The sequence below is a fragment of the Coregonus lavaretus genome (genome assembly GCF_964263955.1).
Source record: "Coregonus lavaretus genome assembly, chromosome: 33".
Classification (NCBI taxonomy): domain Eukaryota; kingdom Metazoa; phylum Chordata; class Actinopteri; order Salmoniformes; family Salmonidae; genus Coregonus; species Coregonus lavaretus.
Genome location: NC_140020.1, coordinates 2,965,084 through 2,989,538, shown reverse-complemented (window position 1 = coordinate 2,989,538; position 24,455 = coordinate 2,965,084). Strand labels below are relative to the sequence as shown.

General features: G+C 42.6%; 2 protein-coding genes across 4 annotated transcripts in view; both read left to right on the top strand.

The window, feature by feature from the left end:
- The first annotated feature begins 2,359 nt into the window (after positions 1-2,359).
- LOC311108510 (cholesterol 24-hydroxylase-like) lies at positions 2,360-19,356 on the top strand. 2 transcript variants are annotated; one of them, XM_084151146.1, is made up of 15 exons: positions 2,360-2,636; positions 4,235-4,312; positions 4,416-4,497; positions 4,709-4,782; positions 5,009-5,095; positions 5,210-5,348; positions 5,627-5,740; positions 5,846-6,008; positions 12,806-12,871; positions 13,003-13,075; positions 13,171-13,255; positions 13,854-13,964; positions 17,570-17,658; positions 18,337-18,403; positions 18,579-19,356. In XM_084151146.1, exons 1-15 carry the CDS (start codon positions 2,488-2,490, stop codon positions 18,732-18,734), a joined length of 1,533 nt encoding a protein of 510 aa, XP_084007272.1. In that variant the 5' UTR covers positions 2,360-2,487; the 3' UTR covers positions 18,735-19,356. The 2 variants fall into 2 exon arrangements, with proteins under 2 accessions (XP_084007272.1, XP_084007271.1); XM_084151145.1 differs by lacking the exon at positions 2,360-2,636 and having other exon boundaries at positions 4,215-4,312; positions 12,809-12,871.
- A 781-nt stretch (positions 19,357-20,137) lies between these two features.
- LOC311108458 (coiled-coil domain-containing protein 85C-B-like) overlaps positions 20,138-24,455 on the top strand; it is a 95,367-nt gene continuing 91,049 nt past the window's right edge. Inside the window, exon 1 of one of the 2 annotated variants that reach the window (XM_084151082.1) lies at positions 20,138-21,538. In XM_084151082.1, coding sequence (XP_084007208.1) covers positions 20,815-21,538 — 724 coding nt within the window. In that variant the 5' untranslated portion in view covers positions 20,138-20,814. The remainder of the gene's footprint in view (positions 21,539-24,455) is intronic. The other variant, XM_084151083.1, reaches the window with a different exon arrangement.

Below are 24,455 nucleotides of genomic sequence, written 5' to 3'. Positions count from 1 at the left end.
AGCACAACAAGGTGAGTCTAAAAATGTCTTGTATGTTGCTGCATAAATTATGTAATATGCCAGGGAAATATGTATACTGTCTGTAGGTAAGAAAGTAATACTAAGTGTATGTTGTGTAGTAAGCTGTTAGTAGCCCATGTGCCTCACCCTAATAATTTGCTACATGGCCACTACAAACTTCAGCTAACATTAGCCACCACAAGCTAACAATCAATGGAAGTGATGGAGGCATTTGAGCATGTTTTTTTTTAAATTATGTCAAATCACCTGAAATCAATTCAAATAAAGTCCATATTTGGTTTAATGTTACTTAAAGGTGATTTGGCAATTTTTAAAAATAACTAAACATGCTCACATGACCCCATCACTTCCATTGATTGTTAGCTTATGGTGGCTAAAGTTAGCTGAAGTTTGTAGTGGCTGTTGAAGAAAACTGAACCATGGATTACAGTTTCTCCTGGCCCATAGACTACTTTCAGGGTGAGGAACCATCTAACATCAAGTTGTAAAATAGTGAACTACTCCTTTAAGAGCAACTTGAGATGAAGTGTGAAACAATGTCATCCATCTCTCAGCTGCTGAATGACAGTGTTGAGGAAGCTACTCTTTTTTTTTTTTTTTTGAAACTATGAAATCATAGTTTACCAAACGACCAATTACTTCACACTAGAAGAAGTTAAGCTACACTAAAACTACCCTTAAAGGGATTCTATCATAGATACCTATAGACTTCCAGTCATTGCGCTAATGCTAGTTAGCAATGGCTCGCAAAACTACCTCTAACTTCCACATTGTCAAAATCCCGACGTATCCCTTCAAGAAAAACGTTACATTTAAGTCATTTAGCAGACGCTCTTATCCAGAGCATACATTATTTTTTATTTTTTTCATACTGGCCCCCCATGGGAATCAAACCCACAACCCTGGCGTTGCAAACGCCATGCTCTACCAACTGAGCTACATCCCTGCCGGCCATTCCCTCCCATACCCTGGACGACGCTGGGCCAATTGTGCGCCGCCCCATGGGTCTCCCGGTCGCGGCCGGCTACGACAGAGCCTGGATTTGAACCAGGATCTCTAGTGGCACAGCTAGCACTGTAATGCAGTGCCTTAGACCACTGCGCAACTCGGGAGGTAACTAAAGCTACTTTGAAAAAGTTGTTCACTACATCCAAGCTACTTCAGGAAAAATTATCATATCTAAATCTGAAATCTGAAAGAACAGTTCACTCTGGGGTCAAGTGTTAACAGAATGTGAAATTTTGCCTACTAAACACAAAAAAACTATGTTTCAAATGAGAATTAGGAAGGTCTGATGCTGAAAAATAAAGGAAATTCTATATTTCACACATATTTTCTTCTCTTTTTGCAAAAAACGTACTGTGTAGTTCCACTAATTAGCCACATCGCTACATGGTAAAACAGTAATTAACTACTGGTAACACTACCAAGATTTGAATTAATGTCCAAATCACCTGAAATCAATTCAAATCAACTCCATATTTGGTTTGATGTTATTTAAAGGTGATTTGGCCATTAAAAAAAAACAAAAAAACATGCTCACACACCCCCATCACTTCCATTGATTGTTAGCTTGTGGTTAGCTAAAGTTTGTAGAGGCTGTTTAAATAAAACTGAACCATGGATTACAGTTTCTCCTGGCCCATATATTTATTTATTTATTATGTTAAGCTAAAATAATATAATTTAAAAGTATGCATTAAGATGTCTGCAATAGAGTAAATGTGTCAAAAACGAATGTAGACATTAATAATTTTACACACACTATGTAGCGACTGCTCACACTCCACCTCCCTTTACATTTCTCTCTTTACTCACCCTCTTCTGAACCATGATAATGTAGCCTATCTCTGCCTCATATTTCTGAACAGCTGAAATAAATAAAAACCTGTAGCAATTTGAACGAACATTTTTATTGAAGACTATACAACCTTCTGTCTGTTGTAAATGATATTGCGGTTGAACAAGCAGGACGCAGTCCCTAGCAAAAACAATCTGCGTTTTGTATGGTGATGTAGGCTAATATTCACGGTTGCTGCCATATCGTAGCCACTAGCCAGAATTCCTGAAAAAAGTTTTGCAATGGGGCAAAAAACAATCTGCGCTTTAACCACTCAATTATCATGCAAGTACCGAACAAGTACCTGTTCAACCTCTGGCCAGTAAAATGTCCTACGCAGCCCGAAACAGGGAACACTGAGCAGAAGCTACGTAAACAGGTGTGGATAGCAGCTACCGCTCATGCGCAGAAATCTCTGTATCAATAGTCACGGCAAATCGGGTTCCAGAATATCCGGAATCGCAGCCACTCCATAATAATTAATGATCCGATTTTGGGCGGAGTAAACCCTCTCGCTTCGCCTCTTCCTCTCTACTGCTAGGACTATATGTGACCAAATTCCGTCAAAAAAAACGACCACATAACTGGTTTGCACGGTCACCGCGAGCTATCTAGTCTTCGGCAATATGGCACTTTTTCATTTGATTGCAAGTTGGATCGGTTATTTGCTTATATGCCTGCTTGGTTTGATTTTGATCGCGTTTCTCATTTTTTGTCTTTACATAAAATATATTCATCTGAAATATGATCACATACCGGGACCACCAAGGGATAGGTGAGTCAGTATTATGTAACTTGAATATTTCTTTTAAAACGCTGTAGCTAAATGCAGTGGCGGCTCCTGAAAAAATTCTCAGGGGGGGCAATTTTTCTGATGATTTAGGTGACCTACACACATTTTAAAAAAGATATGTCCAGCAACAACATGAAGACATGGGCAGCATATAAGTCAATACCAGAAGCATTTATTGACTGATCTCAAAAGTGTTGGCTTACCAGGGTTGGTGGAGCCCTCAGTTTCATCTTTACCTCGCAAAGCTAACTCAAACACTCCGCAAAACTTCACACACTGGATTAGCCGGCTGAGGATGTGGCGGTTCTTGCTAATGTCGTAGTAAATATATTTGTTATAGTGAATATGGAATATGATATGTTGAGTAAAATGTTGTGCTAAGATCTATTTAGGTCAGGAGCTGGTTATAAGTTCTGTTCCTATCCAATAACAATGGACAAAAGGGTCCTATCTTGTCAGCCTTGTCAGTTTCAGTTCTCCAGTAAACTTGTGATTATCAACACTAACCTCATCGTTGTGGCGGCGGACAGCTAGCCTGTATCCCTCATCCAGTTGAGTGGGAATGTTCACTCTCCCCAAAGCAGACAATCTCAAACAGCTATCCATGTGGGTCTTTGACAGCTCATGTTTCTTAATCTTTCCTGAAAGATGGTGCATGTCCGTTACACACCAGTCGCTGTCCAAGCGGTGCTGTCTGCCGTGCCGCCTTCAGGGTGAAAGAGTAAGCAGGGGGTAGCAGAAGACTGCATTAGCTACATCGCAGCCTGCTAGCCAGGTTTTTCGTTCGTACCAATTTTTGGAAAATCCTCGGGTGTAGGACTTCCCCCCTTTAGTAGAAACCTGTTGAATTATTAAATTTGGTCTGGGAGGTCCTAATTGTTTCGTTGCCAATTTATCTTCATTTGTTCGCCGACAAAAAGGAACTTCTTTCAAAGACACAATCGAGTTGCACTGAAGCCTAGCCATTTTGATAGAAGTAGTGAATTGATTGACGCTGCTACCCGCTCTTTTCTTAGTTACGTTCATGGTTATATGTTACGTATGACGAAAGCGCGTAAGTGCAAGCCCTCAGAATCTCATAGAGATTGTATTGAAAGCTCTGATATTTGAAAAAAATAGATTTTACATGGGAGTCTATGACAGACTTCTGGGCGATTTTCAACCTGACTGAAATCGCCCCAAAAGGGGGGGGGGGGGGCATTTGAAGCACGACTTTAGCCTGATTGGACATTTAGTGGCACTGTGGCAGATCAGACGTCTAGATTACAACACTGATAACTACTGTTGCCGTGATATAATTGATTAGAAAAAAAATCCCTTCCTTTTCCCGTTTGGCAGTGCGTCGCCCATATCGCCCTATTGAACACACCGCCCCTGGCTAAATGTTAGTTTCAACTATATTGAGTGACAACATAATGCATCAGATTTGTTGATAAGGAACTAGGTGAAAGTTAACCTCAACAGCCGCTAGGGTCGCTGTTTCACCTGTCTTTTTCATTTTCACAAGGTGAAAGTATCTCTCATGTCATAACATCCTTATTTTTCAGTTATGGATTAAACCGTCTCTTGTTCTCCCCCAGTTTTATATTTGGACATTCCCCAACCATTCTGCGTGAGATGAGCAATGGTCGAGTTATCCACGACAAATTCCTGGAATGGTGAGTTGAACGCTGGAGCAGCAGTGGTCACACACAGACGCACACACATTGAATCAGGTGTTGTGAATCCTGGGACAATAAAGATCTATTGCATCTTTGACAGGTCTGAGACATATGGACCTGTGTACCGTATTAATGGGTTGCATGTTGTGATGCTGTGTGTCACATGTCCTGATACCACCAAGGTAAACCTGGGAAATTATATAATTATAATCTCTGATGGACAGACTACGTAAACATCTGACCAAATTAAGCAAGATTTTAGTTCTTGGTTAACTGAGAATAATGTAATTCTAAATTTTAGCATGTTAATTTCTGAAATGAAAGTGCTGTAAAATAACCAATTTCCTCAATTCCCCCTTCAAACCAAACTCACACTTTGCTTTGTCTCCACAGGAAGTCCTGATGTCACCAAAGTACCCCAAAGACTCACTGGTCTACAAGCGTCTCTTCAACCTGTTTGGACAGAGGTGAGTCCTCAGTATTGTTTTATTAATGTTATCTAAATATACTTCCTACTACTACTTATTGTGTCAACGTTTTGGTCAGTACAAACTCTTTCAATACAACCCCTCCTAATGCTGGTTATTGCATGCGTAGCCTACACAGCATATAGACATTCAAACGGGACAACTTGGTCACTGGTCAGTTGATTCAGTGTTAGGGTAAATACTCTGTTGTCCTTCTTCTCCATAGGTTTTTGGGAAGTGGCCTGGTCACAGCACAGAATCATGATGTGTGGTACAAACAGCGAAGAATAATGGACCCTGCCTTCAGCAGTCTGTAAGTCACTTATCCATTTCACATGATGTAATAATCAGTTGATCACTCCATTGAGCAATCCATCCAGCCATCCATCTGTTCATCCATCCATCCATCATTGCTGTGTATTGCTAGGTACCTGCGGGGTCAGATGGGTGCGTTCAACGAGAGGGCAGAGAACCTGATGGATAAACTGTCGGACATGGCTGACACCAACACAGCTGCCAACATGCACCACATGTTCAACCGTGTGACATTGGATGTCATCACTAAGGTAACAGTCACTTCCTGTTCCCCTCAGATCACCACACTGCCCTTACACTTTATTATTTCTGTTATAAAGCTACATTTGTTTCTATATATGACAATAAAATAGTCATAACAGGCTGTATTTTGCTTATGACAACTGATAACACACTCATTACCTAAGCTATATACAATTTAGTCTATGCAAGCCAATGTGCTAGCTATAATTAGCATAACTAGAACCAGGAGTTTTACCTTATCATGTTGTAAGAAGTTGTCAATCCTCTGTTTTTATATCATCTGTAGGTGGCGTTTGGAGTGGAGCTGGATCTGTTGAAGGAGAGTGACACTCCATTCCCCAACGCCATAGAGATGTGTCTGAAGGGAATGGTCCACTATCTCAGAGACTCCACCTTCCAGGTAAATAGTTACATAAAGTATGTTAGTGATGCTTCTCAAGAACGATGGCTTATTGAATTCTCATCAACGAAAAGGAGTAATCAAATTAAGATCCTACATCTGTAGCTCTACCCAAAGAACAAGAAGTTCATCAACGAGGTGAAAGAGTCTGTTCATCTGCTGCGTTCGACAGGCAGGCAGTGGATCAACGAGAGGAAAATGGCCGTCCAAAATGGCGAGGACGTTCCAAAAGACATCCTCACACAGATCCTCAAGACGGCTGGCAAAGGCATGTTGTAGTAGCCTGATCCCAGATCTGTTTGTTCTGTCTTGCCAACTCCTGCCACTGTTCATGACAAGACGGCACAAACAGATCTGGGACCAGGCTAACATTGGAGACCTTTTACCGGTGGTAAAACAAGTAAAACCTGTGGTGAGACAAGTGCTTGCTAAAACAGTCATGATATTGATGAGGTTCAGTAGCAGCAGGGCTGGATTAATGCAGGGGTTTACCGGGGCTTAAGCCCCTGGGCCCAGGCCCATGGTGGGCCGCCCAAGAGGCAGCAAAAATAAATAAAAAATTATGATATTTTCAACAAATAAATGGAAATATATACCGTATATATTATATATACTGAACAAAAATTCAAACGCAACAATTCCTAAGATTTTTGCTGAGTTACAGTTCATATGAGGAAATCAGTCAATTGAAATGAATTCATTAGGCACTAATCTATGGATTTCACATGACTGGGAATACAGATATGCATCAGTTGGTCACAGATACCTTAAAAATAAAATGGGCCTCACAGTGGGCCTCAGGATCTCATCACGGTATTTCTGTGCATTCAAATTGCCATCGATAAAATGCAATTGTGTTTGTTGTCCATAGCTTATGTCTGCCCATACCATAACCCCACCACCACCTTGGGGGCACTCTGTTCACAACAACACTCTGTTCAAAGTGTTGACATCAGCAAACAGCTCGCCCATACGACGCCATACACGTGGTCTCCGGTTGTGAGGCCAGTTGAACGTACTGCCAAATTCTCTGAAACAACGTTGGAGGCGGCTTATGGTAGCAGCTGGCAACAACTCTGGTGAACATCCCTGCAGTCAGCATGCCAATTGCACGCTCCCTCAAAACTTGAGACATCTGTGGCATTGTGTTTTGTGACAAAACTGCACATTTTAGAGCGGCGTTTTTTGTCCCCAGCACAAGGTGCACCTGTGTAATGATCATGCAATGAACATTTGAGAGAAATAAGCTTTTTGTGCGTATGGAAAATGTCTGGGATATTTTATTTCACCTCATGAAACATGGGACCAACACTTTACATGTTGCATTTATATTTTTGTTCAGTGAATATAGTATATAATTTTTTTGGTTTTACTGAATCGGCCAACCACAGGAGGTTTTCAGGAGTCCGCTCTCAATGAGAGGAGGAGATGGGGGAGGAGAGAAGGTAGGGGGTACACATGGGTAACTGGGGGGCCCTGCCTTGATTGGGTAACTGCTTAATAAAAAATATAAATAAATAAGCTGCGAGTCAGGGGTTGGGCCTAAGCCCCTAAGGGGGCCCAAGAGGCAAAATAAAATACTTTTTTTGATCAACCATGGCAAGGTGACTGGGAATATGGCAGAATACAACCAGTGTAGCTACTCACTCCGCAAGGCAATTAAACTGGCAAAACATCAGTATAGAGACAAAGTGGAGTCGCAATTCAACGGCTCAGACACGAGACATATGTGGCAGGGTCTACAGACAATCACGGACTACAAAAGGAAAACCAGCCACATCGCTTCCAGACAAGCTAAACACCTTCTTCGCCCGCTTTGAGGATAACACAGTGCCTCTGACGAGGCCCACTACCAAGGACTGTGGCCTCTCCTTCTCTGTGGCCGACGTGATTAAGACATTTAAGCATGTTAACCCCCTCAAGGCTGCCGGCCCAGACTGCATTGCAAGCCGCGTCCTCAGAGCATGCGCAGACCAGCTGGCTGGTGTGTTTATGGACATATTCAATCTCTCCCTTTCCCAGTCTGCTGTTCCCACGTGCTAGGGGGGCAGGTAGCGTAGTGGGTAAGAGTGTTGTGCCAGTAACCGAAAGGTTGCTGGTTCTAATCCCCGAGCCGCCTAGGTGAAAAATCTGTCGATGTGCCCTTAAGCAAGGCACTTAACCCTAATTGCTCCTGTAAGTCGCTCTGGATAAGACCGTCTGCTAAATGATTAAAATGTAAAATGTAATGCTTCAAGATGGCCACCATTGTTCCCATACCCAAGAAAGCAAAGGTAACTGAACTAAATGACTATCGCCCTGTAGCATTCACCTCTGTCATCATGAAGTGCTTTGAGAGACTAGTCAAGGATCATATCACCTCTACCTTACCTGTCACCCTAGACCCACTTCAATTTGCTTACCGCCCCAATAGGTCCACAGACGATGCAATCGCCTGCACACTGCCCTATCCCATCTGGACAAGAGGAATACCTATGTAAGATTGCTGTTCATTGACTATAGCTTAGCATTCAACACCATAGTACCCTCCAAGCTTATCATTAAGCTCGAGGCCCTGGGTCTGAACCCCGCCCTGTGCAACTGGGTCCTGGACTTCCTGATGGACCGCCCCCAGGTGGTGAAGGTAGGAAACAACATCTCCACTTCGCTGATCCTCAACACTGGGGCCCCACAAGTGTGCGTGCTCAGCCCCCTCCTGTACTCCCTGTTCACCAATGACTGCGTGGCCAAGCACGCCTCCAACTCAATCATCAAGTTTGCAGACAACACAACAGTAGTAGGCTTGATTACCAACAATGACGAGACCGCCTACAGGGAGGAGGTGAGGGCTCAGGGAGTGTGGTGGCAGGAAAATAACCTCTCACTCAACGTCAACAAAACAAAGGAGATGATCGTGGACTTCAGGAAACAGCAGAGGGTGCACCCCCCTGTCCACATCGACAGGACCGCAGTGGAGAAGGTGGAAAGCTTCAAGTTCCTTGGCGTACACATCACCGACATACTGAAATGGTCCACCCACGCAGACAGTGTGGTGAAGAAGGCCCAACAGAGCCTCTTCAACCTCAGGAGGCTGAAGAAATTCAGCTTGGCACCTAAAACCATCACAAACTTTTATAGATGCACAATTGAGAGCATCCTGTCGGGCTGTATCACCGCCTGGTACAGCAACTGCACCGCCCGCAACCGCAGGGCTCACCAGAGGGTGGTGCGGTCTGCCGAACGCATTACCGGGGGCAAACTACCCGCCCTCCAAGACAACTACAGCACCCGATGTCACAGGAAAGACAAAAAGATCATCAAGGACATCAACCACCCGAGCCACTGCCTGTTCACCCCGCTATCATCCAGAAGGCGAGGTCAGTACAGGTGCATCAAAGCTGGGACCGAGAGAATGAAAAACGGCTTCTAACTCAAGGCCATCACACTGTTAAATAGCCATCACTAGCACATTAGAGGCTGCTGCTGCCTATTGAAATCACTGGCCACTTTAAGAATTGGAACACTAGTCACTTTAATAATGTTTACATATCTTGCGCTACTCATCTCATATGTATATACTGCATTCTATTCTATAATATTCTACTGTATCTTAGTCCATGCCGCTCTGTCATTGCTTGTCCATATATGTATATATTCTTAAATTCCATTCCTTACTAGTTTTGTGTGTATTGGGTATATGTTGTGAAATTGTTAGATATTACTGCACTGTCGGGGCTAGAAGCACAAGCATTTCGCTACACCCGCTATAACATCTGCTAAACACGTGTATGTGACAAATACAATTTTATTTTATTTGAGTAGCACTATTGTCTCAATGCTGTAAACTGATAAACAGTGGGGAGAACAAGTATTTGATACACTGCCGATGTTGCAGGTTTTCCTACTTACAAAGCATGTAGAGGTCTGTAATTTTTATCATAGGTACACTTCAACTGTGAGAGACGGAATCTAAAACAAAAATCCAGAAAATCATATTTTATGATTTTTAAGTAATTAATTTGCATTTTATTGCATGACATAAGTATTTGATACATCAGAAAAGCAGAACTTAATATTTGGTACAGAAACCTTTGTTTGCAATTACAGAGATCATACGTTTCCTGTAGGTCTTGACCAGGTTTGCACACACTGCAGCAGGGATTTTGGCCCACTCCTCCATACAGACCTTCTCCAGATCCTTCAGGTTTCGGGGCTGTCGCTGGGCAATACGGACTTTCAGCTCCCTGCAAATATTTTCTATTGGGTTCAGGTCTGGAGACTGGCTAGGCCACTCCAGGACCTTGAGATGCTTCTTACGGAGCCACTCCTTAGTTACCCTGGCTGTGTGTTTCGGGTCATTGTCATGCTGGAAGACTCAGCCACGACCCATCTTCAATGCTCTTACTGAGGGAAGGAGGTTGTTGGCCAAGATCTCGCGATACATGGCCCCATCCATCCTCCCCTCAATACGGTGCAGTCGTCCTGTCCCCTTTGCAGAAAAGCATCCCCAAAGAATGATGTTTCCACCTCCATGCTTCACGGTTGGGATGGTGTTCTTGGGGTTGTACTCATCCTTCTTCTTCCTCCAAACACGGCGAGTGGAGTTTAGACCAAAAAGCTATATTTTTGTCTCATCAGACCACATTACCTTCTCCCATTCCTCCTCTGGATCATCCAGAGGATCATTGGCAAACTTCAGACTGGCCTGGACATGCGCTGACTTAAGCAGGGGGACCTTGCGTGCGCTGCAGGATTTTAATCCATGACGGCGTAGTGTGTTACTAATGGTTTTCTTTTAGACTGTGGTCCCAGCTCTTTTCAGGTCATTGACCAGGTCCTGCCGTGTAGTTCTGGGCTGATCCCTCACCTTCCTCATGATCATTGATGCCCCACCAGGTGAGATCTTGCATGGAGCCCCAGAACGAGGGTGATTGACCGTCATCTTGAACTTCTTCCATTTTCTAATAATTGCGCCAACAGTTGTTGCCTTCTCACCAAGCTGCTTGCCTATTGTCCTGTAGCCCATCCCAGCCTTGTGCAGGTCTACAATTTTATCCCTGATGTCCCTACACAGCTCTCTGGTCTTGGCCATTGTGGAGAGGTTGGAGTCTGTTTGATTGAGTGTGTGGACAGGTGTCGTTTATACAGGTAACGAGTTCAAACAGGTGCAGTTAATACAGGTAATGAGTGGAGAACAGGAGGGCTTCATAAAGAAAAACTAACAGGTCTGTGAGAGCCGGAATTCTTACTGGTTGGTAGGTGATCAAATACTTATGTCATGCAATAAAATGCAAATTAATTACTTAAAAATCATACAATGTGATTTTCTGGATTTTTGTTTTAGATTCCATCTCTCACAGTTGAAGTGTACCTATGATAAAAATTACAGACCTCTACATGCTTTGTAAGTAGGAAAACCTGCAAAATTGGCAGTGTATCAAATACTTGTTCTCCCCACTGTATATACAGTGGGGAAAAAAGTATTTAGTCAGCCACCAATTGTGCAAGTTCTCCCACTTAAAAAGATGAGAGAGGCCTGTAACTTTCATCATAGGTACACATCAACTATGACAGACAAAATGAGAAAAAGAAATCCAGAAAATCACATTGTAGGATTTTTTATGAATTTATTTGCAAATTATGGTGGAAAATAAGTATTTGGTCACCTACAAACAAGCAAGATTTTAGGCTCTCACAGACCTGTAACTTCTTCTTTAAGAGGCTCCTCTGGCCTCCACTCGTTACCTGTATTAATGGCACCTGTTTGAACTTGTTATCAGTATAAAAGACACCTGTCCACAACCTCAAACAGTCACACTCCAAAGTCCGCTATGGCCAAGACCAAAGAGCTGTCAAAGGACACCAGAAACACAATTGTAGACCTGCACCAGGCTGGGAAGACTGAATCTGCAATAGGTAAGCAGCTTGGTTTGAAGAAATCAACTGTGGGAGCAATTATTAGGAAATGGAAGACATACAAGACCACTGATAATCTCCCTCGATCTGGGGCTCCACGCAAGATCTCACCCCGTGGGGTCAAAATGATCACAAGAACGGTTAGCAAAAATCCCGGAACCACACGGGGGGACCTAGTGAATGACCTGCAGAGAGCTGGGACCAAAGTAACAAAGCCTACCATCAGTAACACACTACGCCGCCAGGGACTCAAATCCTGCAGTGCCAGACGTGTCCCCCTGCTTAAGCCATTACATGTCCAGGCCCGTCTGAAGTTTGCTAGAATGCATTTGGATGATCCAGAAGAGGATTGGGAGAATGTCATATGGTCAGATGAAACCAAAATAGAACTTTTTGGTAAAAACTCAACTCGTCGTGTTTGGAGGACAAAGAATGCTGAGTTGCATTCAAAGAACACCATACCTACTGTGAAGCATGGGGGTGGAAACATCATGCTTTGGGGCTGTTTTTCTGCAAAGGGACCAGGACGACTGATCCGTGTAAAGGAAAGAATGAATGGGGCCATGTATCGTGAGATTATGAGTGAAAACCTCCTTCCATCAGCAAGGGCATTGAAGATGAAACGTGGCTGGGTCTTTCAGCATGACAATGATCCCAAACACACCGCCCGGGCAACGAAGGAGTGGCTTCGTAAGAAGCATTTCAAGGTCCTGGAGTGGCCTAGCCAGTCTCCAGATCTCAACTCCATAGAAAATCTTTGGAGGGAGTTTTAAGTCCGTGTTGCCCAGCGACAGCCCCAAAACATCACTGCTCTAGAGGAGATCTGCATGGAGGAATGGGCCAAAATACCAGCAACAATGTGTGAAAACCTTGTGAAGACTTACAGAAAACGTTTGACCTGTGTCATTGCCAACAAAGGGTATATAACAAAGTATTGAGAAACTTTTGTTATTGACCAAATACTTATTTTCCACCATAATTTGCAAATAAATTCATTAAAAATCCTACAATGTGATTTTCTTGATTTCTTTCTTCTCATTTTGTCTGTCATAGTTGATGTGTACCTATGATGAAAATTACAGGCCTCTCTCATCTTTTTAAGTGGGAGAACTTGCACAATTGCTGGTTGACTAAATACTTTTTTCCCCCACTGTATATCCATCATTTCAGAAGAAAACATAGCAAACGATGATGAGGAGGTTATGCTGGACAACTTTGTGACGTTCTTCATTGCGGGTACGTCTCCCTGAAACAAGTGCTATTCTTTATTTTTTTAATGAATCCATCTTAGTATTATAGTTTTTCCCACAAAATTGATATTTAAAGAAACTACAGTGACAGTACTTTTGTTGTTTTAATCTTGACAGGGCAAGAGACAACAGCCAATCAACTAGCTTTTGCAGTTATGGAACTGGGAAGGCTGCCAGAGATATTGACAAAGTAGGACTTGTTTTCATAATTTCTATTTTGGTTATTGATAGTTTCTGTATTAAAAACAGGTTGGTTGAGTTTGTGAGTGTTTCTGACCTCTCCAGGGTGAAGCAGGAAGTGGATGATGTCATCGGGATGAAACAGGAAATCAGCTTTGACGACCTGGGGAAAATGACATACCTGTCCCAGGTCTGTTTGTGTTGTCTTGTCATTACTAATTACTAGTACTATACAAAAAATGATAATACTGCAAAGTTGCTTAGGAGCTAGAAGCAGAGCTGCCATGTCTGTTGGCGCAATCTCAACTATACTTGTACTATATTAACTGCAGTTGTGTGACCAACTGGATGTTAACCCGGTTCGTCTGCATGGTAAAAGACTGCATTAGCTGGCTGAGCTAAAGCCTAGGCATTACATCCCACTGGGCAAAAACTGGTTCAGTCAACATTGTTTCCATGTCATTTCAACTAAATAATCTATGTGATGACGTTGAATCAACGTGGGAAACTGATTGGATTTGCAAAAAGACATCAACGTAAGGTCATTTTGTCTTTTTTCACGCAACTTTTAACCTAAATCCAATGACATGGTGAAATGTTTTGTTGATTTCACTTTTAATTCACGTTGACAACTCAATCAAATCTAAATCAAAGCTAGACATTGAACTGTCTGTGCCCAGTGGGATGTACCTCAGGGAGATAACGCAAGTGTTCAAGTCTCAGGTCAGGTAACTCTTCACATGGTTAATCAGCATGTTGTGTTTGATTAATATAATCTCCCCCGTCAGGTTTTGAAGGAGACTCTAAGGTTGTACCCAACAGCACCAGGCACTTCTCGCTTCATCCCCAACGACATCGTCATCAACGGCATCCCCGTCCCAGCAGGAGTCACATGCATCGTGAGTAGTCACCTCAAAATCAATGTGCAACTAAGCTGAGCTCTGGGTGTTTGAATGTAAACCCAATGTAAGTGTTTTAATAGTCCCCAAGTCCAGAACAGACTGTGGGAGCTGCACAGTACTACATAGAGCCATGACTACATGGACCTCTATTCCACGTCAAGTAACTGATGCAAGTAGTAAAATTAGATTTAAAAACAGATAAAAATACACCTTATGGAACAGCGGGGAATGTGAATCAACACAAACATAGGCACAGACACATGAATACAAACACAGGATAACATACGCACTAAACACACACGTACACATGGATTTTGTGTTGTAGATATGTGATAGTAGAGTAGGGGCCTGAGCACACACACACTTAATGTGTTGTGAAATCTGTTATGAATGTATTGTAATGTTTTTTTAATTGTTTAACTGCCTTAATTTTGCTGGACCCCAGGAAGAGTAGCTGCTGCCTTGGCTGCAGCTAATAGGGATCCATAATAAATACAAATACAAATACACAGAATGTGTTTTAAAACAGAAATGTAGGAACTCTGAAACACCCAAAGTGTTTCTTCAACCTGAATATTGATGTTTTTAAGAGAGTGTTGTGAAAACACTTTTTGGGGTTTCAGTGAATGTAAAACGCAGCATCAAAACACATAAACTGTGTTGCTCATACAATCAATGGTTTAGAAATGCAAATGTTTATAGCCTAAATATTGATTGATGAAAAGGGCCTATGGAGAATATTTTTGGTGGAATTCCACCTTTATTCTTTGAATACTTTATTTAGACAGGTTGGAAACGGGAGGGCAGTAAGAAGATACATTTTGTTGAGATTTTACCAACTCAACCACGCAGCCACACTGTAAGAAATAATTCTGGGCTGAATTGAAATGTACAAAAAATCAAAAAACATATACTTCATAAAAATGAATGTAAGTCGTGCAGAGCCCCTGGTCTAGCAGTAACACACCAGGCTTAGACAGGTCACCCCTTGCCCACCGAAGACCGGGGTTAAATTCCCTGCTCCGTACAGTTGAAGTCGGAAGTTTACATACACCTTAGCCAAATACATTTAAACTCAGTTTTTCAAAATTCCTGACATTTAATCCTAGCAAAAATTCCCTGTCTTAGGTCAGTTAGAATCACCACATTATTTTAAGAATATGAAATGTCAGAATAATAGTAGAGAGAATGATTTATTTCAGCTTTTATTTCTTTAATCACATTCCCAGTGGGTCTGAAGTTTACATACACTCAATTAGTATTTGGTAGCAATGCCTTTAAATTGTTTAACTTGGGTCAAACGTTTCGGGTAGCTTTCTCAAGCTTCCCACAATAAGTTGGGTAAATTTTGGCCCATTCCTCCTGACAGAGCTGGTGTAACTGAGTCAGGTTTGTAGGCCTCCTTGCTCGCACACGCTTTTTCAGTTCTGCCCACACATTTTCTATAGGATTGAGGTCAGGGCTTTGTGATGGCCACTCCAATATCTTGACTTTGTTGTCCTTAAGCCATTTTGCCACAACTTTGGAAGTATACTTGGGGTCATTGTCCATTTGGAAGACCCATTTGAGACCAAGCTTTAACTTCCTGACTGATGTCTTGAGATGTTGCTTCAATATATCCACATTATTTTCCTTCCTCATGATGCCATCTATTTTGTGAAGTGCACCAGTCCCTCCTGCAGCAAAGCACCCCCACAGCAAGATGCTGCCACCCCCGTGCTTCACGGCTGGGATGGTGTTCTTCGGCTTGCAAGCGTCCCCCTTTTTCCTCCAAACATAACGATGGTCATTATGGCCAAACAGTTCTATTTTTCTTTCATCAGACCAGAGGACATTTCTCCAAAAAGTATGATCTTTGTCCCCATGTGCAGTTGCAAACCGTAGTCTGGCTTTTTTATGGCGGTTTTGGAGCAGTGGCTTCTTCCTTGCTGAGCGGCCTTTCAGGTTATGTTGATATAGGACTCATTTTACTGTGGATATAGATACTTTTGTACCTGTTTCCTCCAGCAAGTTCCTTTGCTGTTGTTCTGGGATTGATTTGCACTTTCCGCACCAAAGTACGTTCATCTCTAGGAGACAGAACGCGTCTCCTTCCTGAGCGGTATGATGGCTGCGTGGTCCCATGGTGTTTATACTTGCATGCTATTGTTTGTACAGATGAACGTTGTACCTTTAGGCATTTGGAAATTGCTCCCAAGGATGAACCAGACTTGTGGAGGTCTACAATTTTTTTTCTGAGGTCTTGGCTGTTTCTTTTGATTTTCCCATGATGTCAAGCAAAGAGGCACTGAGTTTGAAGGTAGGCCTTGAAATACATCCACAGGTACACCTCTAATTGACTCAAATGATGTCAATTGGCCTATCAGAAGCTTCTAAATCCATGACATCATTTTCTGGAATTTTCCAAGCTATTTAAAGGCAAAGTCAACTTAGTGTATGTAAACTTCTGACCCACTGGAATTGTGATAGTGAATTATAAGTGAAATAATCTGTCTGTAAACAATTGTTGGAAAAATTACTTGTGTCATGCACAAAGTAGATGTCCTAACCGACTTGCCAAAACGATAATTTGTTAACAAGAAATGTGTGGAGTGGTTGAAAAACTAGTTTTAATGGCTCCAACCTAAGTGTATGTAAACTTCCGACATCAACTGTATCTGTATCCACTCTGTCATTTCATAACTGTGTCAATAATGTGTCAAAATAACCCCAACATTTTTTTTTTAATTTTCATGCAAGTCATTTCAATGATTTGTTATTTTCATTTTAGCAAAATAATGTAAATATAACTTTTAATATGTTGCTCAAAATGTAAGTATCTTTCATGAGGATAACCAAGAGAGAGACAATAGTGATTGAACCCATTGGAAGTCTTTGGTTTTAATCTCCTTGCATTTCCTATCTTGACGCGTGACTCTGTTTTTAAAGGATTGTGGGTAATTCAACGTTTTTAGAATATGATTCTTTCACACAATGTTGTATGCATGTTTGAAGAAAGAAAACTATATTTCTATATTGGTATTAAGCTTGTTGTACCATGTGGTGTAATGTATCATGATGAACGGATATCAAAACCATGAGGCAATTTGACATTCAATGAGGACAGCACCCATTCCCACATTCAGGATTTTCAGTTGAAGAGGCCAGTGCAGAGTCCTCATTTCTTGCAGTTCAACCTCCAGTTAGTGCTGGTGGTTTGAAAGCTGTGCTTGACAATGCCTGCCAAAATGGTATACAGTATAATGGCAAATGATGAAATACATCACACAATGTTAAATATAAAGACACCAGACAAAGGGATCTAATTCTGCAATAGACAGGACTCGAAACACCAGAATAGTGTTTTCAACCTTTACTGTTAATGCTCCCAGTCCTTGACAAGGTGTTGCACAATATTTGATTTAGCGGTGTACTCCGGCAAAGTTAAGGTTTCGTCTCCTTCAAGTTGGTGGCAGCCAGTTGCCACTAGTTTTGGTGTTACAAAGCACTTCATTTTAACAGTGTAGTGAACACCTCATGAACTATTTTGGGTGTGGGTGCCCTCATTTTATTTACTAAACTGTCTTACAACTTATGTTTGCCCCTATCTTGTCTGTTTACAGTTCAATTCCTATGTCTGTGGAAGGTTGGATAAGTTCTTTGAGGACCCGCTGAAGTTTGACCCAGAGAGGTTCCATCCAGACGCTGCCAAGTAAGTCACCTGATACGTTTTTATTGTTTTATTGTTTCATTACAACATTTTAATTGATTAAAGCAGAACTGAACTCGAGAATCAACTTCTCTTGTTGAAAATGGCATATGTGACGTCGATATTAGTCAGAAACATTTCTTCCAGTGCCAAAATTTACTAAAAAGTGCAAGTAGGGTAATTTTGGTAATAAAGTCAGTATCTTCCAAAACAGAGTTTTGTTAGATTTTTGTACAAGAGTGCGTTATTACTTACATGAATGTTGGGTTTTGATTTCGACAATGCCCACTTGCCCACTAACACGGGATAAACAGCTGTGGTGATTGCGCTCTATCCAATGGTACGGCAGAACACACAGTGAGACAGACCTGCCCAGCAGCGCAGCGGATCGGACTTTGTTTACATAAGACAACAGGTTGCACATATTTTCCTTGAGAAATACTGCGCCAAACACCTTGGCTAGATGTAAAATTGCGCGAATACAACCTTGTCGACAAAAATGTCCCAATTAATTACAGATTTCTTGAGTTATCTTAGATTCATTCTGACTATTCTGAGGATACTGGCTTTGTTCATATGGTGTCTCATGGGGGACAAACATCAGTAACTGAAATCTCGTTTTTCTTAATGAGCAACAGATGCGTAAATAACAGACATGTTGTGTTTGTTTCTGTCCTGAAGGCCCTATTACTGCTACTACCCCTTCGCCCTGGGACCACGCTCATGTCTGGGACAGAGCTTCGCACAGGTGAGCAGACTGTCCATAGAAAATACATTGAAACAACTTGATTTGGGAGTGCTCTGTGCTGGTCCTATCATCCATCCTAGTTAGATTACTCCTGGACTACTGCCGCCAATATATCATTTTTAATAGTTGAGAACATCAGATTTGTCATCCTTTTAAAGAGATCTGTTGTTCACAGATGGAGGCGAAGGTAGTGATGGCCAAGCTGCTCCAGAGGTTTGACTTCAGCCTGCTGCCTGGCCAGTCCTTTGACATCCTGGACACTGGGTCTTTGAGACCAAAGAGTGGAGTGGTGTGTAACATCAAACACCGAGGACAGACACCTGCAGCCTGACCTGACTGGGACCTGAACATGACTAGCACTTCTCTATAACTTACTTGTCTTATTCCTTATAGTTCCTAGTGGGGCAAATGGCCTCTGCCTTATAAAATATCTAGCTATTTCTAATGAAAATTGATTTTTAGAGATCTTTTTTTTTTTTTTTCTTGTTTCAGGTCAACATCATAAACAAATTGTACCTGTGTTCATACATTTGTATTTTCAAAATGAAACAAGGAAACAGAAAACAATCAAACACCAAAACAAAACAATGACAGTAATCCAAAACTCACCAAAACAATAAGAATTCACTTTCAGTTCTCTTAAAATAGATTTTGAACAGTTGTTTATTTTTTTAAAATCAATTTTGAAATAATATCTTAAATATAAGGGTTCTATTTGATGAAGAGTAACTAGGACAGACCTGACATAGGAGTGTTTGTATTTGTACCGACTCCTTGTTGTTTAATACACTCTTATCATGATGTTACTATGCAGTATACCATTTATCACATTATATAAAGAGCTTTATAAAGTATATATTAACTTGTTTGATGAATTTCCTAACCAACATTACCACAGTGCCTCTGTTGGAGAGCATTTAATATATTTTAATAAAATAATTTACCAAACATCACCAGAAGATTAGAATACTTTTGTCCACGAGGTGTCGCTGTGAACCTGCAGACAAACCAAGAACATTCATTCTCATGTTTTGCACCTTTCTTGTTCACACTCATGTGACGTCTAGATGGGTCATTTTAGACACCTGTTGACTGAATTGCAAGTGGAAGAACGCAACTTAGATTTTTATGATGGGTTACATTGTGAAAAGTCAATCTAGTGTGATATTTCTGTCCTCTGTTGCCGCAACTTTGATGTTTCATTAATTAGTCCAAAGTTTGGAAACGGTGTATCCATTGTTTGAATTGGGTCAACATGCCAGTGCAAGGACGTGTAGACTAAAGCTATCATCATTTGCGGATAGCAATTAAGAGGGCTATGGCATTCAGTTGACTAAAAGCAAGACAGTGCTTTATTATGATGCTGTTTATAGGCCTAGTTATAGCAGATCATATAGAAATGATAGAAGTAATCATGCTGGAGTTTTCAGAATGAACCATTGACAATGTTGTTTGTTTTAGAAAAAATAAAAATAGCTAGTGGTCTATTTTTATAATTATTCTGTTGAATTTCAATTCCTGTCTCAAATCAAGTGGAACTGACCATTTCAATTGCCGATTGCTATTTTCAAAACAGACCCATTTGTATTAATTCTATTGATAATTCATGTGTTTTCACCTCTCATAACGTGTGAAGTTCCTTACTGGCCCATTCATTGCATGGAGTTGGCACGCTCTCCATCTCGCTACCTGCCTGCGTCTTGATTGGCCGTCTTGACCGAGATCCTATTGAACCATTTCAAACCGGAGTCTGCGCTACACTACAGTCTGTGGAAGCCGGGGAGGACCGTGCAGGAGCTCGAGCACAGCGTCTGTTGTAAAAGGCTTTCGTTTCGGTTGTCTCGGAAAGGCAACATGCTGGTATAGTAAATATAGGGCTATTCATTGTTTGTTTTTCCTTCCAAGCGCACATTTCTGTTGGATTTGTAGCTGAATATATATTTATTTTCGTGGATATTTTCGTTCTTTTCTTCCACGGTGGAACCTGCAGAGCACGATTTGCACATGCAGTGGAATGCTCAGGGTTCTACTGACAGTTCTCAGCGCGAGGGATGAGTGATTGAGTTTTGATCAGTAAACATTCGCTTATTTTGTTTTTACACAATACAGACCAAATTTATGAACGAATGAAAAAAATACCAAGAATCATTGCAAAGATTCGAGTGAGCTTTTTTGAAAGACTTGTGCGTGCAGAGTCTTCTGCATGGTTGCCATAGCCAACATTGCATTGCCATTTTAATTTGTTTAATTGAACTTTTCGATCCGAAGTGCCACGGTTAGCATCATTTCCGTATCATGTATTCACATTTCAATACAATTTCGCAATTGAGACTCGGCTAGTTTAGCCTAAACATCCAGCTTATTGCCGTCCCGTTATTGGACCGAGGAGAGAGCACAGACCCGCGGGAGACATGGCTAAAAACCCGTCCGAGGGACCCAAGGAGCCAGACCTGAATCAGCTATCGGACGAAGAGCTGCTGCAATGGGGCAAGGAGCAGCTGGTCAACAGGCTAAGGAGGGTGGACAGCGAGAAGTTGAACCTGATGATCGAGCACGGCAACATGATGAAAGACGTTAACCGGAGGCTGCAGGTGCACCTGCATGAGATCCGCAACCTGAAGGAGATCAACCAGAAGCTCCAGGACGACAACAACGAGCTCCGCGAGCTCTGCTGCTTCCTGGACGACGACCGGCAGAAGGGCAAGAAGCTGTCCCGGGAGTGGCAGCGGTTTGGCCGGTACTCCGCGAGCGCCATGTGGAAGGAGGTGGGTACCTACCAGCTGAAGCTCAAAGAGCTCGAGGCCAACCAGGAGACGGTGGTGCGCGAGAACACGGACCTGAAGGAGATCGTCCTCATGCTGGATGAGGAGAGGAACGGAGCCGGTTCCCGGAGCTCCATAGACTCCCAGTCCAGCCTCACCAACCTGAACGGCGGGACAGGGATAGTTCGCGACTTCGGGGACGGGAGTAGTACCTCCAGCACCGGGAGCGCAGGTAGTCCCGACCACAGCCACAACCACAGCCACAAGCTGCCCGCGGAGAGGGAGTGCAAGCTGGGTAGCACCTTCCAGAGGAGGTCCATGGATGACCTGTCACCGCCACACCATCACAGGAGCATCCCTAATGGACTCAATGGTAAGTTTATACACCTGTAATCCACCTGTAATCCACACCTGGCCATACACTTGTTATGGCCTACATCGGTCCACACACCTGTACACACCTGGCCACAGGCCATCTCATCTCAATGGTCCATACCAGCCGGGCTTCAGCTGGGATGTTAAATGCATAGGAGAAGGTGGAAATCATTATTATTGATATTGATATTTGTACTGCATTGTTGAGGGAGCTTGCAAGTAAGCATTTCGCTGCACCGAATACCTTCTGTAAACTGTGTACTTTGATTTGATTTGAATTAGACGTTCCACCACCAGTAGGGACTAACAAAGCAGAGCCATCCCTATATGGCTTTCAGACAGACCGACCGTTCAGACAGACTGACCGTTCAGACAGACCGTTCAGACAGACCGTTCAGACAGACAGACCGTTCAGACACACAGACCGTTCAGACAAGACAGACAGACAGACCGTTCAGACAGACAGACCGTTCAGACAGACCGACCGTTCAGACAGACAGACCGACTGTACAGACAGACAGACCGTTCAGACAGACAGACCGTTCAGACAGACCGACCGTTCAGACAGACAGACCGACCGTTCAGACAGACATACCGACCCTTCAGACATACAGACCGTTCAGACAGACAGACCGTTCAGACAAGACAGACAGACAGACCGTTCAGACAGACAGACCGTTCAGACATACCGACCGTTCAGACAGACAGACCGACAGTTCAGACAGACATACCGACCGTTCAGACAGACATACCGACCGTTCAGACAGACAGACCGTTCAGACAGACATACCGTTCAGACAGACAGACCGTTCATTCAGACAGACCATTCAGACAGACAGACCGTTCAGACATACAGACCGTTCAGACAGACAGACCGTTCAGACAGACAGACCGACCGTTCAGACAGAAAGACAGACAGACCGTTCAGACAGACAGACCGTTCAGACATACAGACCGTTCAGACAGACAGACCGTTCAGACAGACAGACTGTTCAGACAGACAGACCGACCGTTCAGACATACAGACCGTTCAGACAGACAGACCATTCAGACAGACAGACCGTTCATTCAGACAGACATACCGTTCATTCAGACAGACATACCGTTCATTCAGACAGACAGACCGTTCAGACAGACAGACCGTTCAGACAGACAGACTGTTCAGACAGACAGACCGTTCAGACAGACAGACCGTTCAAACAGACAGACAGACCGTTCAGACAGACAGACCGTTCAGACAGACATACCGTTCAGACAGACAGACCTCCATCATAACACAGAGACATTGGACAGTGATGCTGCCAAGGCCTGAGTGCCCCTCCCTCCTTCAGACGGATTCAGTCAAGGCCCGCACAGCAGTGGATTAACCTGCCATGTGAGTCTGGCTGAGTGGCCTTTTCTCCGGGAGACAGCCAGAACCATATGTCGGGCTAAGCTATTATCATTGTTGTGATTACCTCACTGTTGCTGTGTTTAAATCCTCTTCTCATTCTGAGATGAAGTCATGATTGGGATGCTTACTGTAACAGATGTAACACACACACACACACACACACACACACACACACACACACACACACACACACACACACGGTGGATGCCTCTTCAGTGTCCCACCATCAGATTGATGGGAATTATGTCACTGAGTATCACGGCCCTGAAGGAAGAAGAGAAGACTATCTTAATTGCTTTTAGAAGGACTCAGGCAAATTGATTGTGGATGAGTTCACTGATTATTATGGTTGTCTTTGGGTCTCGAGGAGCTGTCTTTCTCTCTCTCTCTCTCTCTCTCTCTCTCTCTCTCTCTCTCTCTCTCTCTCTCTCTCTCTCTCTCTCTCTCTCTCTCTTTCACTCTGTCTCTGGCCTGCTTAGGGTCTCTCTCTCTCTCTGGCCCTCTCTGTCTCTGGCCTGCTTAGGGTCTCTCTCTCTCTCTCTCTCTCTCTCTCTCTCTCTCTCTCTCTCTCTCAGTTTCAATTAAATTCAGTAGACTCTATTGACATGGCAAGTTAAATTACTTACATTGTCAAGGTATACATATAACAAAAAATGGTGGGACCAACAGCAATAATAATAGTAGTAGTGGAAATGGTATTACCATTAACAGGAACTACTAACAACAATATTAATGAGAATAATAATCCATTAAATCAATAGTAGTCGACCAGTCTCAACATGACTGAGAAGACACATGACATGGTATGAAATCCAAAACAAAATGGAAATATTATTGACATTACATTGCACTTTTCACTGGCTGTCCTCAGGTTGTAGAAGGAGGACAAATATTTGGCTGCAAAAACATTTAGGCTTTTCACCCAATAAATATTAGATTTTTTCTTAAACTTTTATAGTTTAAATTTTTTTTGTAATGAATGATAATTTGGGGAAATAAATATTCTCTTTGGTCTGAGTATTTGTCACAGTGTAATAGGAAATGCAGCTCTGTCTCTACCTCTCCCCGGGGGCAGAGTGAGCACAGCCTGTCCTCTCTGGGCAGCCAGGTTTGCCTGTGACGACCGGTCTCTATAGCCAGACTGTGCTCACTGAGTCTGTATCTAGTCAGTGTTTTCCTCAGTTTTCTATCAGTCACGGTGGTCAGATAGTCTGCCACAATGTACTGTCTGTTCAGAGCCAAATAGCACTGAAGTTTACTTAGATTTTTTGTGTTGTCTTTTCAATAGGTGATATCTTTTTCTTTTTGCTTTGTGATTTTGTGAGTGCTGTCCTGAGGCTCTATGGGGTTGGTTTGGGTTAGTAAACTGAGCTTCAGAACTAGCTGGCTGAGGGACTGTTCTCTTGTTTAATCTCTTGGCATTGTAGGGCTGTGTGATTAAATGTTTTGGGGTCGCTTGTTTTTAGATGGTTGTAACATTTGATGGTTATTTTTTCTATTAGAATAAGAAGGGGGTATTGGC

Coding starts and splice junctions, on each gene's coding strand:
- LOC311108510 (XM_084151146.1), top strand. CDS start 2,488: ATGGCACTTTTTCATTTGATTGCAAGTTGGATCGGTTATTTGCTTATA. Junction 4,498..4,708: donor CATGTCCTGATACCACCAAG/GTAAACCTGGGA, acceptor TTGTCTCCACAG/GAAGTCCTGATGTCACCAAA. Junction 4,783..5,008: donor TTCAACCTGTTTGGACAGAG/GTGAGTCCTCAG, acceptor TCTTCTCCATAG/GTTTTTGGGAAGTGGCCTGG.